Source organism: Protopterus annectens, chromosome 6.part0 (genome assembly GCF_019279795.1).
Source record: "Protopterus annectens isolate FY-2018-M chromosome 6.part0, PAN1.0, whole genome shotgun sequence".
NCBI classification, from domain to species: Eukaryota; Metazoa; Chordata; order Ceratodontiformes; family Protopteridae; genus Protopterus; species Protopterus annectens.
In genome coordinates, this window is record NC_056737.1 from 1,037,603,193 (window position 1) to 1,037,622,975 (window position 19,783).

The 19,783-nt window shown below is 42.1% G+C and overlaps 1 protein-coding gene across 1 annotated transcript in view; it reads left to right on the forward strand.

The window, feature by feature from the left end:
* AK7 (adenylate kinase 7) overlaps positions 1–19,783 on the forward strand; it is a 1,289,119-nt gene that overhangs the window by 64,412 nt on the left and 1,204,924 nt on the right. The window contains exon 2 of the mRNA XM_044074647.1: positions 16,114–16,305. Coding sequence (XP_043930582.1) covers positions 16,114–16,305 — 192 coding nt within the window. The remainder of the gene's footprint in view (positions 1–16,113; positions 16,306–19,783) is intronic.

Sequence of the window (19,783 nt, forward strand, 5' to 3'; positions counted from 1 at the left end):
TTCCCAGCTGCGTGGAGAACCCATCATGCCTCCTCAGACACACTATAATACATAAAACAAACAGTAATCAATACAGCATATCCTTGAGAACAGTAGACAAGTACAGCTGCTGGTGATAGGCCTTATGTACAATGCCAAACCAAGCAGAGAATGCTTACAGTAATAAAATGCCTTTCTTTCCGTAACTGCTGTCCCCCACTGGCAGAGCAGGTCTCGTTGATGCCTCTGCAGGTCTGCACTGCTCACCAGTGAGGGTGATGCCAGTAGCCTTACTCAGCACCCTGGTAAGCTCATGCCAGTCATCAGTTTTATAGAGGACATCCTCATATTACCCCAGCAGGCATTCACTATGGTCTGCATGCAGCATTGTCTGAAGAGACATTATCCACTCTGCAGATCAGTATGAAGAAAAAAGTTGTTTCCCAGAGCACATGGCTGAGTGTACTGGACATCACATGGTGCACAAACTTTAGGTAGCATAGTAGTGTGACACAAAAGTAACACTAGCTTAGCTAGCCAACAATATGAGCTTCACAATGTATAAATACTACACAATACAGATTGCACTTCTGTGAACTGTTGGAAAGCTGATAGACTTGCTGTGCAGAGTTGGAATCTATTTCAAACTGATAAGTACACATTTTGCCACTTTAACTTGCACTGTGTTGTATTTATACACTTGCCTATTATTTATAGTGGTGCTGTATTGTTTCTGTCTCTTGTGTCTCCACTGTGTTCACCCACCCTCCCTGTTTTTGTCTTGGTGTTAATCTTGGTGGCTTTGAAACTGCCCGCCCTTCTTGTAAGTTTGTATTTGGATACTCCTTCTGGGCCTATCTCATTTGCTCAGTAAACTGAGTGCAGTGAGATCATATTTTGATTACAGGCACTCCTACTATGTACAAAGAGAGCATTTGAGATGGACAACCCCTGTAGCCTCTTAATCCTGCTGTGTTCCCTCCCTCAAAAGAAAAAAAAATATGTATATATATATATAGATATATATATATATATATATATATATATATATTTATTTTTTCAGCTGCACTTACTGTAACTGTCTTAGTTGCTGTTCTGCGGGCTATCTGTTCAGTTGTTCTTACTCTGCACTTATTAATGCTTGTTAGCAGCCTTCTAATTTAATGCCTTCTGCACTTGTTTTTTAGTCATTTAATTTAATTGCATTTAATTAAACTATATTTGCCATAATATTGATATACGTGTGCTAGCCTGCACTGCATTTGAATTGTATTTACTGCTGTTTTAGCTGCTTTTCCTAAAAAAAATTCCTAGCTTGTTTCCTGCCTTTCCTGTAACTTATCTAGTCCAGATACAGAATCCCCAAGCCTTTCTGTGTTGGAGGGAAGCCTTCTAGCTTATCAGTGGGAGTGGTAAGCACTAGGTAGCCTATCTACCACAGGAGGAGAGGTTTCTGGACCAGAAATTATAGTTTATTGGCCGTTTGGGAAGCTCTTCCATCTCTTTCAACCTTCTGATTCAAAAGCCTGTGTTTGTGCTTGTTTCCTGCCTTTCCTGTTACTAGTCTAGTCCAGGTACAGATTTGCTGTATCCAGGACTCTTTGTAAGCTTCTGAGCCCCCCAAGCCTTTCTGTGTTGGAGGGAAGCCTTCTAGCTTATCAGTGGGAGTGATAAGCATCAGGTAGCCTATCTACCATGGGAAGAGTGGGTTTTGGCCCATAAATTGTAGTTTATTGGCCATTTAGGCAGTTTTCCATCTCTTTCAACTTGCTGGCTTAAAAGCCTGCGTTTGCACTTGTTCCCCACCTTTTCTGTAACTAGTCTAGTCCAGGTACAGATTTGCTGTATCCAGGACTCTTTGTAAGCTTCTGAGCCCCCCAAGCCTTTCTCTGTTGGAGGAAAGTCTTCTAGCTTATTAGTGGGAGTGGTAAGCATTAGGTAGCCTATCTACCATAAGAGGAGTGGTTCCTGGCCCAGAAATTGTAGCTACTGGCCGTTTGGGCAGTTTTTTCCCCATCTCTTTCAACTTTCTGGTTTAAAAGCCGCACTTGCGCTTGTTTCCCACCTTTTCTGTTACTAGCCTAGTCCAGATACAGAGTTGCTGTATCCAGGACTGTTCGTAAGCTTCTGAGCTCCGCAAGCCTTTCTGTGTTGGAGGGAAGCCTTCTAGCTTATCATTGGGAGTGGTAAGCACTAGGCAGCCTATCTACCACAAGAGGAGTGGTTCTTGGCCCAGGAATTGTAGTTTATTGACCATTCGGGAAGTTGTCCATCTCTCTCAACATTCTGGTTTAAAAGACCACATCTGCACTTGTTTCCCATCTTTCCTGTAACTAACCTACTGGAAAGCACTAGAAAGCCTTAAACTGATATAAGCCTTCTAGCTTAAAAGAGAGACTTTGGAGTGATTGAGTATCAGTTTTCTGTATTTTCTTGCTGTACTTAACTGTTTTCTGCCTAAACGCTGATTTTCCAGCACTTATTGTGATTTAAAAGCTTGTTTTTTCACATATTGTACTTATTTGACTGCCTGCACTTTTAAAAAGTTGTTTTTTGTTTAAATAAATTGTTTAACTGTTGTAGGCTACACACTAAAGTGCGATAGCCTTTTCTGATCGCTTGTAGTCGTTTAAAGCTGTTTTAAGTGTACTTTTTACTGTTTTTGCCTTATCTTTTCAAAAAAATAAATACATTTCTTGTTTCCTGCCTTTCTAAGCTAGTATATTCCAGTTTTCAGGCTAGTGTTGAATTCAGGGCTGTGTTACAAGTTTCTGAGTTGCCCATAACTTACTTGGATAGAGGGAAGTTTCTCTGTTCACCTGTGAGAGAGGGGAACTTTGAACAGCCATCTGTCCATGGAGGAGTGGTTCCAGCCCAGAAGTTAGTAGTTTAAAAAACGCGTTGCAACTGTTTTGTGCGCCGGGCAGCACTGGTTAGCTAGAGTTAAATTATTCCCGGCTCCACTAAGTCTCTTCTTCAGTTTTTCACTTGAAACTAGTCTAACTCGCAACCTAAGCACTCAAAAAGCATCCTACAGTCCAGCACTTGCTCAGACCTAATAGCAAGCACTAATATACCCCAACACTTGACTGCCCAACAGGGCAAGGCTCTTTATCCACCCCTCACCAACCAAGTGACTAAGCAGATCACCCTACTATTCAGGCATGACCAAAGGGCAACTTCAGGTGTACTCTCCAGTCCAGCTGGTGAATCTGGGTATCCTGAGGCAATGTTACAACTGCTTCATGTACACAGACAGCCCTCTCCTCCTACCACAAAACACTAACATATGTGAGAGATGCAATTATACAGCCAAACTGGAGGCTAAGGTATCTCCACCCAAGACTGGAACAGACAGTCATGAGGAGAAGGTTAACACTTGCACCACACCTCCAGCCTCACATAGACCTACTAAACCAGCACTGGCAAAAAATACACATAGATACACAAAATCATACTCTGAGGCTCTAAATAAAAACCTGCAAAAGCATCAGAGAGCTCCAAAGCAGACACCCACAAAACCTGCACCTCCCGTCACAAACCAGACAACACATAAAACACAAAATCAATGTGCCGCACAATCACAGCCCTTAAGGCGAAATAACATACCTAACACACTAGTAATAGGTGACTCAATAGTCAGGCACACTGACAGCCCACTCACTGGGCTGGACAAGGAGAAGGTTACTGTTAGCTGCTTGTCGGGAGCCAGAATCCGCCACATAACACAAGCACTCAGGTCACTCCAGAACAAGTACAAATATGACTCTGTCATTGTTCATGTTGGTGTGAATGACCTGAGCCGTACCTCCCTGAACTACATGAAAAGAGACATGGAAGAGCTCTCTGATCATGTAGCCCAGGCGGGTATGATCCTGAGTAGCATCCTGCCCTCACCAAGAATGATACCTCAGTATAAAGAAAACATTATCAATTTCAACAATGGGCTAAGCTTCTGGTGTCATTCAAAGGGGATCCAGTGTCTGTCAGCCTGGGATGACATGCTCGACAAGCTGCATTGCTTCGCAAGAGATGGCTTGCACCTGTCACCCCCTGGCTTTTGAATACTGGCCAAGGCTCTTGCTGCCCCCATAGTGCCTTTTTTAGGCAAGGCTCAAAATTCAAACCCACCTCCGTAAACAGCACAAGTAAAAAAATAAGGGTTATGCTACTCAACGCCAGGAGTTTAAATCTCAAAATGCATGCGCTCAAAGCACTCCTAAGTATGGAGAATGTAGACATCTGTGCAGTAACTGAAACCTGGTTCAAGGCTCCAGAGAGCACTCCAGCACTACTGGGCTACAACTCATACCACACATTTCGGCCACAGAACACGGACCAAAGCACAAAAGGAGGGGGTGTATCCATATTCATCAAGGATACCCACACCTCCAGGTTAGTGACGCAGCATGATACCTCTGAGATCATCCATGTGCAACTAACATCAGGCAAATCTGCAATGCAAATTGTGGCCTGCTACAAATCACCCTCCATGACCCAGGACCACCACTCCACCTTTCTGGAGACAGTGGAAAACATGAAGGTCCTACCAAACACCCTGATCTTGGGAGATTTCAATTACCCTACCATTAACTGGGAAAACTACTTGAGTACAAACTCCCAGGCTCAGCGCTTCCTGGAATTTATCAACTCAAATGCCCTGGATCAGCTGGTAAACTCCCCTACCAGAGGCCACAACATATTGGACCTGGTCATCACTAACATGGGCGACAGGTGCTCCGTACTGGAGGTCAACCCATCACTGGTTAGATCAGACCATAAACTAATCACCCTGTATGCCCACACCCCACCACCATCCCCAACCAAGGAAACCACAGTGAAAAACTTTTCTAAAGCAAACTTCACCTTACTTAAGGCAGAGGTGGTAAGTTTCACAGCCCCCATGCTAAAGGATAACACTGCCCAAGATGCAGAATCCTTTACAATTGCACTCTATGAGCACCTACAAGGATGCAGAGATTGTGCCATCCCTAGCAAAACCAAGACTCACTCCCCTAAGAGAAGGAAACCAGTCTGGTGGTCCCCTGCCATAAACCGGTTATACAACAAAAGAAGGAAACTAGTTCAGAAAAAAAGCAAATCCCAAGAAGGAAAGACATCCCTGATCAGTATCAGTAAGAAACTAAGGTCCCTCATGAAATCATCCAAGGCTAACTTCGAAAGAAAAATAGCCAAGGATTCGAAAGATAACCACAAAGCCTTCTTTAGCTATGTCAAGAATCTAAGTGGCAACTTGCAGATATGCTCTGAGATAGTGCAAAATAGCACAAAATATACTGAACCTACTGATATTGCCAACATACTAGCAGATAGATTCAGTGCAAACTTCACCTCCCTCTCACCTTCAAAAGGGCCCACAACAATAGTGTAGTGTCCCGGAAATCACAGAAGCACAGGTGAAAACAGCCCTTTCAAAAGCCAAAAACACAGCATCAATGGGGCCAGATGGTGTCCCAGGCTGCATCTTGCACGAACTACAGAATGAACTAACCCCCCACCTAAACACGCTGTTCAACCTCAGCCTCTCCACAGGCTATGTGCCCATAGAATGGCGCACAACAATGGTTATTCTGCTCCACAAAGGAGGGGCCACAACTGACCCTGGTAACTATCGCCCCATAAGCCTGACTAGCCTGGTCTGCAAGGCTATGGAGCGCATCATCATGGAACTCATTAACAAAGACATTGGGAACCTCCAAACACTTGACCTGACCCAGTTCGGCTTTGTTAAGGGCAGATCATGCCTCCTAAACCTGGTTGACTTCTTCGAGACAGTTACCAAGGCCATAGATGAGGGAAAGGTGGTTCACACAGCCTACCTTGATCTCGCCAAGGCGTTCGACACCATTCCTCACTCGGGTATTATAGAAAAACTCACCAGCCTGAACATAAACCCCTACGTCACAAGATGGGTTGCCAACTGGCTTACAGACAGAACTCACACGGTAAGAATAGTGGGCTCCAGGTCTGACTCTAAACCAGTCACAAGTGGTGTCCCGCAAGGCTCGGTTCTGGGACCCCTACTGTTCAGCATGTATTTCTCAGAAGTACAGGCAAACACAGAAGGACTATGGCTAACCAAGTTCCCCGATGACTGCAAACTGGGAGCCATAATTGACTCTCCGGCTGACACGGACTTCCTCCAAAAACGCCTTACTGAGACAGACACCTGGTGTCAAAGTCATGGCCTCAAGCTAAATGCCAAAAAATGCATAGTCATCCTGTTTTGGAAAAACAAAACACCCACAAATTACCACATAGGTGGCATCCCCCTTAATACAGAAGAGGTAATAAGAGATCTGGGGACCCAGGTAGATCGTAATCTCTCCTTTGACAATCATATTGCCAAAGTAGTTAGGAAATCCTTCTATGTGGCCCATCTAATTACTAAGGGGTTTGCATCTAGAAATAAAGAGGTTATAGTGCCCCTCTACTCGTCACTCATCAGACCCATCATAGAGTACAATGCCCCATTTGGGATGTACCTCACAAGACACTTCCAACAGCTTGAAAGACCACAAAAGCACCTCACCAAGAGGATTACTGGCCTCAAACATATGTCCTATGCAGCCCGACTGAAAAAACTCTGGCTGTACTCAGTAGCATATCACTTACTCAGAGGTGATCTCTGCCTGACTTACAAAGCCATGTCCAACTCAGAATTGATGGACATACTCCACTTAAAGAAATCCAAGTCACTGCAAGCAGCGCGCTCTAGTGAGCTAAACCTCGCCACAACAATAAATAGAACATGCTGGAGGGATAGATTCCTGTCACAGAGACTCCCCATGCTTTGGAACAAAATTCCTAACTACATTAGGCAAAGCCCCTCACTAACACTCTTCAAGAGAAGCCTTGACGAGTGGATGGGTAACAGAAAATACACCCCTGTGATCACTTCATTGGCTCTGCTTGATAGAGGCTCAGTTAATTAATCAATGGGGCGGCGAAAGCCGACACACTCTGGCTAGGCTTATAAATGCCCTCGGGCAGATAGCCTAGTACCGACCTATGAACCTATGTACATGATCTCCCAGCATGAGAACAGGCAGACAAAAGCATCATTACTCCATCTGAGGATGAGAACTCAAATTGTGATAGCTGTGATTCAGAGACATCAATGCTGATTAATGCTCATTAGCATAATTACTGTGCTACAAGACCCTTTTTAATGAGATAAAAAGTGGTCACCACATTGTAGGAGACTGCATTTAGAACAGTAAATTAGAGAATTAGAATGGTGGGTAACAGAATGTACTGCCATACAGGTAAAATGACAATAGACAGGAGTACTGCCATATAGGCAAAATGACAGCAGAGTACTTGTAATGGACCATAGGACTGCACTGATAAAGCAAGGGTACAGGGAGGCAACAGGGACAGTAACTAAGCAGAGAAGTTTGTGATGTAATACAGCACATGGCATGAAAGAGACTGACATGCTGGTGGGGAGTCCAACTTGGCACAGTACATGAGACAGAGCAGAAGAGGTTGCAGTCCTGTTCGGGGGGGGGGGGTCAGCCTAACAGGACACAGAGAACACAGTCAAGGCAGGTTTCTGTATTGCTGTGTAGGATTTGTGCCCCATATGCACACAGACTGAGATGGTACAGGGGAAGTGTGGCCTCTTGTATGCTGGCAGAGTTGTAGCCACCAAAAGGGAGCTAGGCCCAGTACTAAGACAAGTGGTGACTGGCATGGACAGTCTTGCATACACACATTGATGCACATATGTAACCTGCAGATGCAGATATCTTGTCATGGGAATGGTGGAATGACAGTGACTGGAAAAGTTTCAGCACATCAAAGACAGAGGTGCTACTGCAGCCCCTACTCACACATGGCATGCATATCTTTGAGAAGGGCAAACAGATAAGGTCCTCTGGGGCCAGATGTGGCACAGACAGGTGCAGGACATCAGTGCAGTAGGCAGCCATAACAGGGCAATAATACAGGTGTGTTACCAGACCCTTTATATGTTATGGTGTGCCAAAACCAAGGCACAGGAAATTGCCCGAAACAGGTTGACCACTGGGGGTTGGCAACCATTACAGCATCATCTCATGAAGGTGGATGAATCAGTGGTATCCCTTACTTGGGAATGTGAAAGAACCCTCATACCTGGAGGTGGATTATATATAGGAACTGGGCTGGTGGTATCTCGCGAAATATCTATAGGGGATGCATCAGGCTAGTAGTAATATGTACTTTTGCTGTAGGACAGGGACATGTAAATGTGAATTGTTTACTTAGACAAGCACATAGCCATATATGTCATCCAGGGACATCAGAGTTGCAACAGCAACAACCTGTATCATAGTGTATGTAAGAGCCCATAGACTGTGTAGGCAATTGGAATGTAGCATTCTGTGTGTCTCATGGTGATGGGAGTCACAACTATGATCCAGCATTGCCACAGGTATGTTATCTCTATACAATCACAAGCTCCATTTGGAGATGATTAAGGGTCAGAACATACCTGATGTCAACAGGTTACTTGTGGCTTCTAAATATGCTGCCATGTATGTGGCACTCTTTGATGACAAGGGATCACTGATATGTTACTGCATGTCAGTCCAAGTGCAGGAAATTGCCAGAGATTGAGAGGCATCTCAGTGAGGTGGAAGAATTCCTGGTATCCCTCACTTGGGTAGGGGAGAGATCCTCGTACCCAGCAGTGACATTGATATGGGAGCTGGACTGGAGACAGCTGTCTAAGTGTCTGCAGGGGATTAGCCGGATGAGTAGTTGTATGTGCAGTTACTGTAGTACACTGACTTATAACTTTGAATGGTTTACTCGGGCAAACATATGCATATCATCTGTCCTGGAACATTGAGACTGCAGTAGCGACAGCCTCTAACCTAAGCTACATGTATGACCTTAAGCTGTATTTATGACTAATATGTAACAGTCTGTGTGGCACACAGTGGTAGAGTCAGAAATATGATCTAGCTTTGCCACAGGTATGTTATCTGTGTGCATTCTCAGGTTCCAGCAGCCTGATCATCGAGGTTCTTTGAACACTCATTTGACCTATGTGTTCTGTGTTACCTAATATTTTCATTCTGTACCATCCCATAAGGGTCTCTCCTTTTGAAGAAGGAAAACCAGTTTGGTATCTTCATTTTGTGCCCAAACATTGTGGGCTGGCTGTAAGTAGGCTATAATTCACAACAGGCTTGGAGTTTTTAGTTTATGCCCAACTCTTCTCCACTTGGATGGTGAGCATAGTGAAATTCCTGCAGGGTCCTGCTCTGTGTAAGTGTCTGTTTCTGCTTATCCATGATGATCAGCTGGAGTACCAATGCACAGTGTGGTCACCTTGTGCCCCTGAGTCTGAAATAGCAAAGCAGTGTTTTGAGAGTAAAACAAACTGCAAAGCAATCTTTCAGTCATTGTGTATTTAGAAACTATCAACGTGTTGTTAATGCATAATGTAACAATATTTCTAATACCACTTCAGGGGAGAAGCTGCACAGATTCTTGTAAAGTATGCATCATTTAGTGCTTAGCCTAACAGCAGGGTCAGTACTCACACAGTAACATATGTGTCAAAACTGGGTCATCACAAGAATAATACATTGCCTGCCATAAGCATTCTTTAACAAAAACAAACAAAAAATGATACACTGAAGAATTACTAGCTTATTTTCTAGTTGTCAACCAGCACTTACACTGTCATTTTGTTGACCACACATCTTTGACAGGTATTGCTGCAGTTCAGTGCCATTGCAAGCTAATACTGGACATTGAAAAAAGGTACTCTAAAATTAAACTGCCCAACAGTTCAGCAGATAGCAACTGTTTGCCATTGTTAAAGCATTATTAAATAAGCAACATTATTTTATGACGTCACACTACTGCACTATCTTAAACCTTTGTCTGGACTTGGGGGAAGGAAGCAATCTAAAGGTTACTGGGGTCCACTTTTCAGTTATGAAAAGCTATTTGCTAGGAAATGGAAGAATAAAAGAAGGAGCAGCAGGAATCAAATCCAAATCTAAAATCATGGGATGAAAGCATAAAAACCTTGTCAGTCATTAAACTGACAACTAATATAAATGAAAGACCTACCAGCTAGTATACAAGGATCATTATTTCATCCTCACCATTTAAATGGGGGTGGGGGCTAGAGCAGGGGAAGGTATAACACAGAACATGAGAACTCCTGTTAAACTGTAGCCTGAACCCTTTAATTTCACTGCTGACTGGTCTAAGTTTCATTTTTTTTTTTTACAAAGCAGATCACCACCCCACTTAAAATCAGAAACTATTTACAATGTTTAAGCTATTCCAGAGAATTGCTAACTTGCACGATCTGCACCAGAGCTTTTTGCTGCTTTCAAATTGGGTATAGAATGTCACATATATGGGTAATGAAAATTTCACTTCTGGAAGGCATAATAACCCTTGATGGTCAAAAGCCGTGGATTCTGATATACATTGCCGTTGGCCGTATAAAGTTATGCATGATCACATAGCCCATCCATTCACTGCTGTGCACATCATGTTGAGGAGTTGCAGGCTCTCCATGTTTCCTTTCCTTTCTGTAATGCTGTCATCGAGGTTGCTGCGTTTCATGCTTTTTGCATCTTGTCCAGATAAAGCACTGTCAAAAAGATGAATGGATGAACAAATAGGAAATGATAGCTTCAGATGGACAGAAGAGTAGTGGGGACAGGAATGTTATTATTCCGATTGTTTTGTTCCAGACTTTTTGCATTTAAGTTTGGATAACCTGATATTGAAACAGAAATGAATGAAGAAAACAGAAGAGCTGCACAATAATTCTGTCATCCAGGTTACTCTGTTTCATGATCTTTTGCTGCTTGTCCATTTCAAGCCCTTACTGGAGCATGCATAAGTGAACAAAACAGAATTTCTTCCTGAGGCTACACAGAGCAATAATGAGGACAGGACGGCAGCAAATGCTTTCAAGATGCCAGCTGAAGAGCTGGTACCATGCTGCATCAATCAGCATGACAGTTTTACTGATGTCCATCATCACTACAAGTTAGAAGTCTCTGTTGATTGTATTAGTGGATAGCAGTAAATCTACCATAGCATCTGACACTGTCAAATACTGTAGTTCAGCACCTCAGAGCATTTGCTGCTGTTATCTGAGTAGAAAATAATACTTATATTTTGTGTAATTTGGATAAAACCCTGTCCTGGTGCAGAAGCAGTGTGTTTTGCCTGTACTTGCCTGCAAGTTAGTGCACAGGAGTTCTTTTATCACATTCTCATCTGTTTTGTTGGAAGAAACCTTAGCAAAGTGTACAGCTGATCTAGTCAGTGTCCAGTGCTACAGTGCAGTGTTGGAAAGCACCTTCCATGCCTTTGGTGCCACTTCGACAGCATGCATTCATTCATTTTTCCAGTACTTGTGTTGCCTTATTAAGAGCAATTGGAAGAGACAAAGCCTATCCCAGCAAGGAATAAGTGCAAGATATAGAGAATCATTCCTGGACAGGATGCCAGTCCTTTGCAATATGTGTGTGTGTGTGTGTGTGTGTGTGTGTGTGTGTGTGTGTGTGTGTGTGTGTGTGTGTGTGTGTGTGTGTGTGTGTGTGTGTGTGTGTGTGTGTGTGTGTGTGTGTGATATATATATATATATATATGTATATATATGTGTGTGTGTGTATATATATATATATATATATATATATATATATATCCACACACACACACACACACACACACACACACACACACACACACACATCCTGTCCAGCAATGATTCTCTATATCTTGCACTCACATGCAATTTACAAGGAGCACCAGTTCATCATTTGCATGTCTTTAGATGTGAAAGGGAAATGGAGTCTCCCATGCAACCCATAAAGGGAAGACCTATAGACTTCTTACTGAAGGTACCCCTGCTGGAACTCAAACTGGAGAATAAAGCTGTGTGAGACTGCGGTGTGACAGCAACTGTGACTCGTGCATCATTGTGCTGACCCACTCCCATAGGCAGCATTAAATAATATGTATTTTCTCTGGTGGTGTAGTAGCTTGTACCCTACCCCTTCAGGCAGATCGTTTTCATTTCATTTACATTAAACTTTCCATGGTGCCTAGTGGTGGCTGGGTGGTTAGAAACCCACCCTATGAATCTCATTACCCTAACACAAAATGTTAAATTATGCAGCCCCTTTTTGTCATTCTGATCATAGAGCATCACAAGAGTAATGCACTTGCAAGTTTGATGTAGATGAAAATCTGTTTTTGTGGCAGGTATTCAGATAGGTCAGATAGTCTGCAGGCCATTGAAGTCTGACCTCTTTTCGGACCATCCAGACAGTTCACTTTAGGTTGCTTCTTGCTGCTTTGTTATTGTGATATATAGGCAGTATCCCCTGTGATATAAAGAAAAGTTACTTGGTGTAGTAATAGTGCTTTTTCAGAGAGAAAATTTCACATGGTTCATGGGCCCTCTTCATGCACACTGCTGTTCTTTGTTTAGCCTACTTTTTGGGCATAGTCATCAACAGACAAGATCCAATTCCCTTTAATAAATTGCAAGGAGGTAGATACATTAGGAGAAGAGCAACAAATATTTCTTGAGGAATTCTCTAGGTCATGACGTTGGTATCTTAGAGTTGGGATTGATATTTCCTCTTTTCTTAATGTTAACATTTTGGAATATACCAATAGTGTTTTCAGAGATAGCGTCATCTTCTCTGCTTCACAGAGACTGCCAGTTATAAGACATTAATACTCTAATAAATTATATGATAAGTACTTTAAAACATTGACTTAGCTGTGATAAGTAATTCATTGGTCTCAGACACACTCCAGTATGAACCAGTGGTTATTCATGTCATAAACATTAATGTGGAAATTACACAATAACATGAAGGTATGTAATTCGTTCCCAGTAAAACATTCAGTAAGTCAGTAATTTGTGCTGTTGAAAGGCCAAAAATATGGAAACAATCTTCAGGGAGTAGAAATTTACAATGCTTTGAGTGTTTTTTTTTTTAAGTGTATGGAAGTCAAGACAATGTTACATTTTGCTCCTTCTTCACCTTAATTTGTTCAGCTCATTCATTTTGGATGCCTTTTGTAAAGCAGCGTAAGTCCTACTTAAACTTTTTTTTTTTTTTTTTGCAGACAAGGGGTTCCTTGACTGCATATGGGAAACGTGACATTCTTATAGGCCTGTTTTGGTATGATAACATAACCTATTATATATATTTTATTAATACCTCTGTATGACCGCTATCCCCATTAGTGCCCTCTTAGTAATAAGTGAATTCTTTGAAAGTCATTTAATTGAACGTTATCTGTCCATTGGTAAATGTCACATTCAGAGTGGTGGTCACTGCATTGTTTCTCCTTACCCCTAAGGTGTGAAGACTCGAGCTTTATATATATGTAAGTGTTAAGATGAAAGGGGTGAACCCCATTGCATGGGAGATGGGGGATGCTTTGCCCACTACAAAAAGCCATATCTTTTAAACACAGCTCTGTGAAGTTCCATGTGTTGCTTTCTGTCAGAACTACATTTGACCAATTATTTTTGTGTACAACATTCTCATGCAGTGCCAACACCTGACAGAGGTAACACTTCCAGTCTCCCTGGGTAATGTCCTAATTCCAGACTATTACAGAGAGCTGCAGCACTACAGATCGAGGAGTATTTTAACACCTATAGGGTACTGACTGAGTGAAAACATAGTTTCAGAGAAAGATATAGTAAAGCAATGAAGTTCTTTTCTCTGCTACTTTCCATTTACAAAAACTTTGAAGAAGGAAAACTCTTTGGTGCATTTTTAGTGGTCTTCAAAAATTCAAAATTGTTTATGGAGCTTCAGAGGACAACTTTATCAGAAAATGTATTGACTAGTTTCTAAGCTATCTTTCATCTATATAGTAGTGATAAAAGGTGAAATACATTGTGATGGTTCATTAATCTCCGGGAGCTATTCAGTGACTCTGCTTTTTTTTTTTTCATTATCTACCTTTTGTTTGAAATGTATAACTTTCTGTGTTGCTTTATACCAGTGATTAGTGATGCCAGGAAAAATACTTTTTCTTTCAACATAAAAATGCAAGTCAAAAACAATCTAACCAGGGTATAGCACTGTTTTTATACTGAATATATTCTGCTAAGTATTAATCAAACCAGAACAGTGCTGTTAGGGATGTTTGTATGGCTACAAAAGTTTTCAGTCCCTTGACAAATCCCCATTCTACCTGGGAACTGACGACCAAATTACCCCAGAATGTTGCTTGAGACCCTGTTTTGTCTTCTTCTGTATTGACCTAACACAGGGCAGATTTGAGAGGCAACTAGATGTTACCAGTAGGGTCTAATGATTACTAATGGCAGACCTTGCATTGACTAAGGGGTATTATGTGCTTGCCTCAGGTGCAAATTTAACAAGACTCCAAGTCTTGCAGAACAGAATTCACAGGCATGTGTTACTTTCCCTATATAATGAGTAAAATGTTATCATTTGTGCAGTGCATGGAGCAAGGTGATTATACTCCAATACTGCTAAAAAGACAAACCAGTTAAGTGCTTCAATAGAGGAAGACCCAATCTTAACAACTGTTAAGCACCCCTGATTCACTTATTTAGATAGGGTATCATGTTAGGCCCTTAAATCAAGACAGTGGTAGAATTAAAAACAAACTGCTGTCTGTACCAGTAATCTGCTTCTAACTTTCCTTAGTATAAGACAATGTCTTGTGCTGTCTTTCTGACACAGCTCAATAAGGCATGTTACTCTGTCTTTCTGACAGTGTTCACTATGTGATTTATGACTTTGAAAGCTGGCAAAACATTTAGGGCTTTTTTTCTTTTGTAACTAGTAGTACATTGAGCAGATAAGGCTTCATGCACTACAAAGAATTATGATCAGGTCTCCGATCATAACCCTTTATTATGCATTCTTCACATGACTGCCAAGATTCATTTCATGAGCTTTGCTCTCGAGGTGACTTTCTTGGCATTCATGTCTGAAACATAATAAGCCAGTTATGATTGGAGATCCATTGGTGGAATACATTTTCTTATATTATTTGAACAGAGACTACAATAGAGACCTCGTTTTGTAATGTTCCACATTTCATATCACACCAAAAACACTCTCTGTATGCTGGAAAAACAAGGAATTCACTCGAGTGATGAAACCACAATTTATTCCACAATGTGATAAAAACTCCAGGCAAAGATTTCTTAAAACAGAAAACAAGATGGAGCAGTTCTGAAGAAGTCTGGATGGACGAAAGCGCTTGACTGTGGATATTGTGTTACTGTGGAATATACATTTTATTTTGTATATGCTGCTAATGCTGTGGAGTTTTTATCACATCGTGGAATAAATTGTGTTTTCATCACTCAAGTGAATTCCTTGTTTTTCCAGCATACAGAAAGTGTGTTCTTGGTGTAACTGCGGTGGTGTTGCTGCGGTAGCATTGTCGCCTCACAGTAAGACGTTGACCTGTTCGATTCTCAGCTAAAGCGTCTTCTGTATGGAGATGTATGTGAATGGGCGTACCTTCGTTGAAGGTTGTGCGTCAGAGCTGGCAGCTCGGAATGTAAAAATCTACTGCCAATCATTAGCAGAATGGAGTTTCGCTGTGGCGACCCCTAACCGGGAAAAGCCGAAAGACACAACAACAGAGAGTGTTCTTGGTGTCAGTTTGTTTCTCTCTGTGCCGATTTTCATTACATGTCACATCACAGACATTTTGGCTCCTTTGTACTTCATTAATATTTGTTTAACTCAACGTATTATTTGCAGAATAATTGTGAAAGCAGGGAGCACATATTCATTTAGTTAGACATATGAAATCTGTATATTGTCTGATCTCAGGTGTAATTTTTCTTTCAAGTTATACCTATTTCTTTAATTAGCCATTATGTTTCTGTAAACTAATATGAAAATAACTATTTACAAGCTTCTGTATTGATACATTTTGCTTTTTTAATAATGCATTTCTACTTTTTCTCTGTCCATTGAACCAGAGTATTACTGAATTAGGTTCATCAGAAATCAGCTTATCTACCCAGTAAACAGTTATTAAAAGAAATAAATGCCACTTTTTCAGTTAATGTTTGACTAAATATATTTTCTTGCATTTGATATGTTTCAGTATCTGTCAAATTGTGTGGTTGGAGCATCACTTGAAGATGCTGGAGGGGAAGAAGAGGAAGGAGAAGGTGAAGAAAGTGACAAACAAAATGACGTTAGTTCTGCTAAACCAAAGGAAGGCACTTTTCAAATTGTAGGAACACTTGCTAAATCAGATAGTGTAAAACCTGACTTTGCACTTGAAACTTATATGGTAAGTGTTTTCTGTACCTTTATTTATTTCAGTGTGCCCATTATATAGCTGAAAACAACTTTCTTGATTCTGTACTGTTGTGCATTCAGTTAAGTCTAAAATGTTTTTTTTTTTTTAATAAATGGTGGCTACACATTGCAGTCAAGGTTTAACATCTTGCTGCAGCTCAAAAAAGAAGCTATGTCTTACCATAATGTTCCATCTGTGTTGTAGATCTTTATTCATACATTACTGATAAGACTTCGGTTCCATCCTCAGAACCGACACGGCCGTTTCCAAGCTCCTGCCAGCCAAAAACTGTCAGCTAAGACCTACCTATAATGCCCCTCTCATAGTCTCTCCAGATTGAGTTTGCTGGCGCCTATATTAGAGAGATGGTAAAAGAAATAAACAGTAGGAGGCTCTGTCTGAGCAAATACTCTAACCAGGAATTCCTAAAGTCCACCAGGAGTCCAGGCAGGGGGAAGGAAGGTGGGAAGTAATGAATGAATAAAGAGCTACAACACAGATGGAATGTTATGGTAATACATAACTTCTTTATCTGAGTGTAAATCTTTATTCATTCCTTACTGATAGGACCGAGTCCCCAGCTACTTGAGTCCTGGGTGGCCCTAAGGAAGGATATTCATGAGCACCATAGAACCAAAAGATGCTCGTCCCCTGGAGGCCAAATCCAATTTGTAATGAGTGATAAAGGTATGAGGTCTTGCCCAAGTGGCTGCTGCACAGATATTATTCATAGAGGGTCTGGAATGAAAAGCCGCAGAAGTAGCCATCGATCTGGTAGAATGAGCCTTTATTCTTGAAGGTAAGGATAGCTTATTCTGATGGTAGATAAAGGTAATGATGTTTCTAAGCCAAGAGGATAAAGTCACTTTGGAGACAGGTTTACCCAATCTGGGCCCTGCAAAGGCCACAAACAATTGATCCGTTTTTCTGAAAGATTTAGTCCTGTCCAAGTAACAACAAAGCTGCCTATGAACATCAAGGGTGTGCAAAAGATACTCCCCTCTGTTTGAATGCTGAAGGAAGAAAACCAGCAGGTCAATAGATTGGTTAATGGAAAATCCAAAAATGACCTTGGGCAAGAAAGAAGGGTCAGTACGAAGGGATGCTCTATCCCTGTGGAAGGTCAAGTAAGGTCTCTTGACACTCAAGGCCTGCAACTCAGATACTCTTCTCGCTGAGGTAAGTGCTACTAGAAGTAGAGTCTTCCATGATAAAAATTTTATATGACAAGAATCAAAAGAGTTGAAAGGAGGGGCCTGTTAATGATTGAATTACCAATGTCAAGTCCCAGGGTTCTATGGGGGGCATGGGGGGCTTGACAGGAGGTTTAAAGTGTACTACTCCTTTCAAAAAGGTTTTGCACAGGCGGTGTGACATAATAGAAGAATTATCAAGTCCATTATGAAAATTTGCGATAGCTGCTAAACGTACAGTGATTGTCGATGCTGAGGCTCCTGCATGTAGAAGAGTCGTCAGGTATTGTAGGATCTTTTGAATAGGCATAGAGAAAGGATCTATATTCTGATCTTTGGCCCAAGTAGAGAACCTAATCCATTAATTAGAATAGATTTTCCTGGTGGAAGGTTTATGTGAAGTCAAAAGAATTTCACGAACGGGAGATGAGATATCAGGCAGCTTGGCAATCATTGGAAGTGGAGGAACCAAGCTGTGAGCTTGAGGCTGTGGAGATTGGAGTGAATCAGTCCCTGAGGATGAGATAGCAGACCTTGGGAATGATCCAGGATCCACTGGCTGTGAATCAGATGAGGCCATAGAAATGGGAACCAGACTGGACGGGGCCAATAAGGGGCAATGAGGATCACTTTGATTCTTAACCTTTAAGCTTTCTGGAGAAATTCTGGGATGAGGGGAAATGGGGGAAAGGCATACAGTAGACCCGGGGGCCAATCGTGCGTTAGAGCATCCCTTGGTGTTTCCCCCTGAGGGGGGATTAGGGCAAAGTAGCTTCTGCATTTGTTGTTTAAGGGGGAAGCAAACAGATCGCAGCAAGGCCTGCTCCAGCAGCAAAATATCTGATCTGCTATTACAGGATTGAGGGACCACTCGTGATACATCAGGATGTTCCTGCTCAGATTGTCTGCAATAAGGTTGGAACTCTCAGGAATGTGTGTTGGTATAAAAAAAAAGCTATTACCCATTGCCAAATCCTCATGGCTTCCCAACATAGGGGGTAAGACCTGGTTCCACCTTGCTTGTTGATATACCAGACAACTGACATGTTTTCTGAATGAATTGCAATGGTCCCAGAAGAGAGGAATGTATGGAATGCTTTCGACACTAAGAGAACTGCCCTCAGTTCCAGGACATTTATGTGCAAATTGGCTTCCATGGCGGACCAGGTGCCTTGGACCGTCTTTCCCTGGAAATGCCTCCCCAACAGGGAAGCGTCCGTGGTCACCGTGGCCATTGGCTGGGGGAGACAGAATGGTCAACACCAAAGATTTGATTCTGGCTTCATCCACCATAACATTTCTTCCTTGCAAAGGTTTGTGAGATGTATCATGTGGTCGAGTGGGTGAGTTAAGATTGACCATTGTGAAAAAAGGAGCCACTGTAGTATTCTCATGTGCAACCTCGCCAGTGGTACTAGAGTAGTGGCAGCTGCCATGGAGCCTAAGAGTTGCAGTACAAGGCATGCTGGTACAAAGGTCTGTGGAAGAAGGGCTTGGATTTGGTGTCTTATTTTCAAAAGCCTGTGAGGAGGGAGGGAAGCTTGACAGGATGTTGTGTTGAAAACTGCTTCAACGAATTCCAGTGTTTTTGTTGGGGACATCTGAGATTTGTCCTTGTTGATTGTAATCCCCAAGTGGAGAGCAAGGCCTTGAGTGTAAGAGAGGCTGCGGGTTAGAAGATTCCTGGTCGAGGCGGTAAGGAGCCAATCGTCTAGATATGGAAACACCTGGAATCCTTGTAGTCAGAGATGAGCTACTACAACTGCCATACATTTGGTGAACACTCATAGGACTGTCGAGAGACTGAATGACAGTGCCCTGAACTGGTAGTGATTGGCTCCCAGCCGGAAGGGGAAAAATTTCTGGGAGTGATGATCCATCTTCATGTGGTAATACATGTCCTGGAGGTCTATAGAGCACATCCAGTTGTCCCTCTCTAGAAATGGGAGAATGGACTGTACCATGACCATCCGGAATTTTTGAGGTTTGATAAATTTGTTCAATAGGCTGAGATCCAGGATTGGTCTCCTGTCCCTTCTTTTTTGGCACTAAAAAGAACCTCGAGTAAAACCCGGATCCTCTCTGGTCTGGTGGGACTGGTTGGATGACTCTTTTTATTAGCAGCTTTTCTATTTCTAAGGCTGCTACCTCCCTCTGATTGGGTGGTACATCGGGGATTCGTTTGATGGGTCTGGGAGTTAAATAAAATGGCATCTGGTAGCCTCTGGATATTATTCTCTGCACCCAAACATCGGTATTAGTAAGTTGCCAGGCTG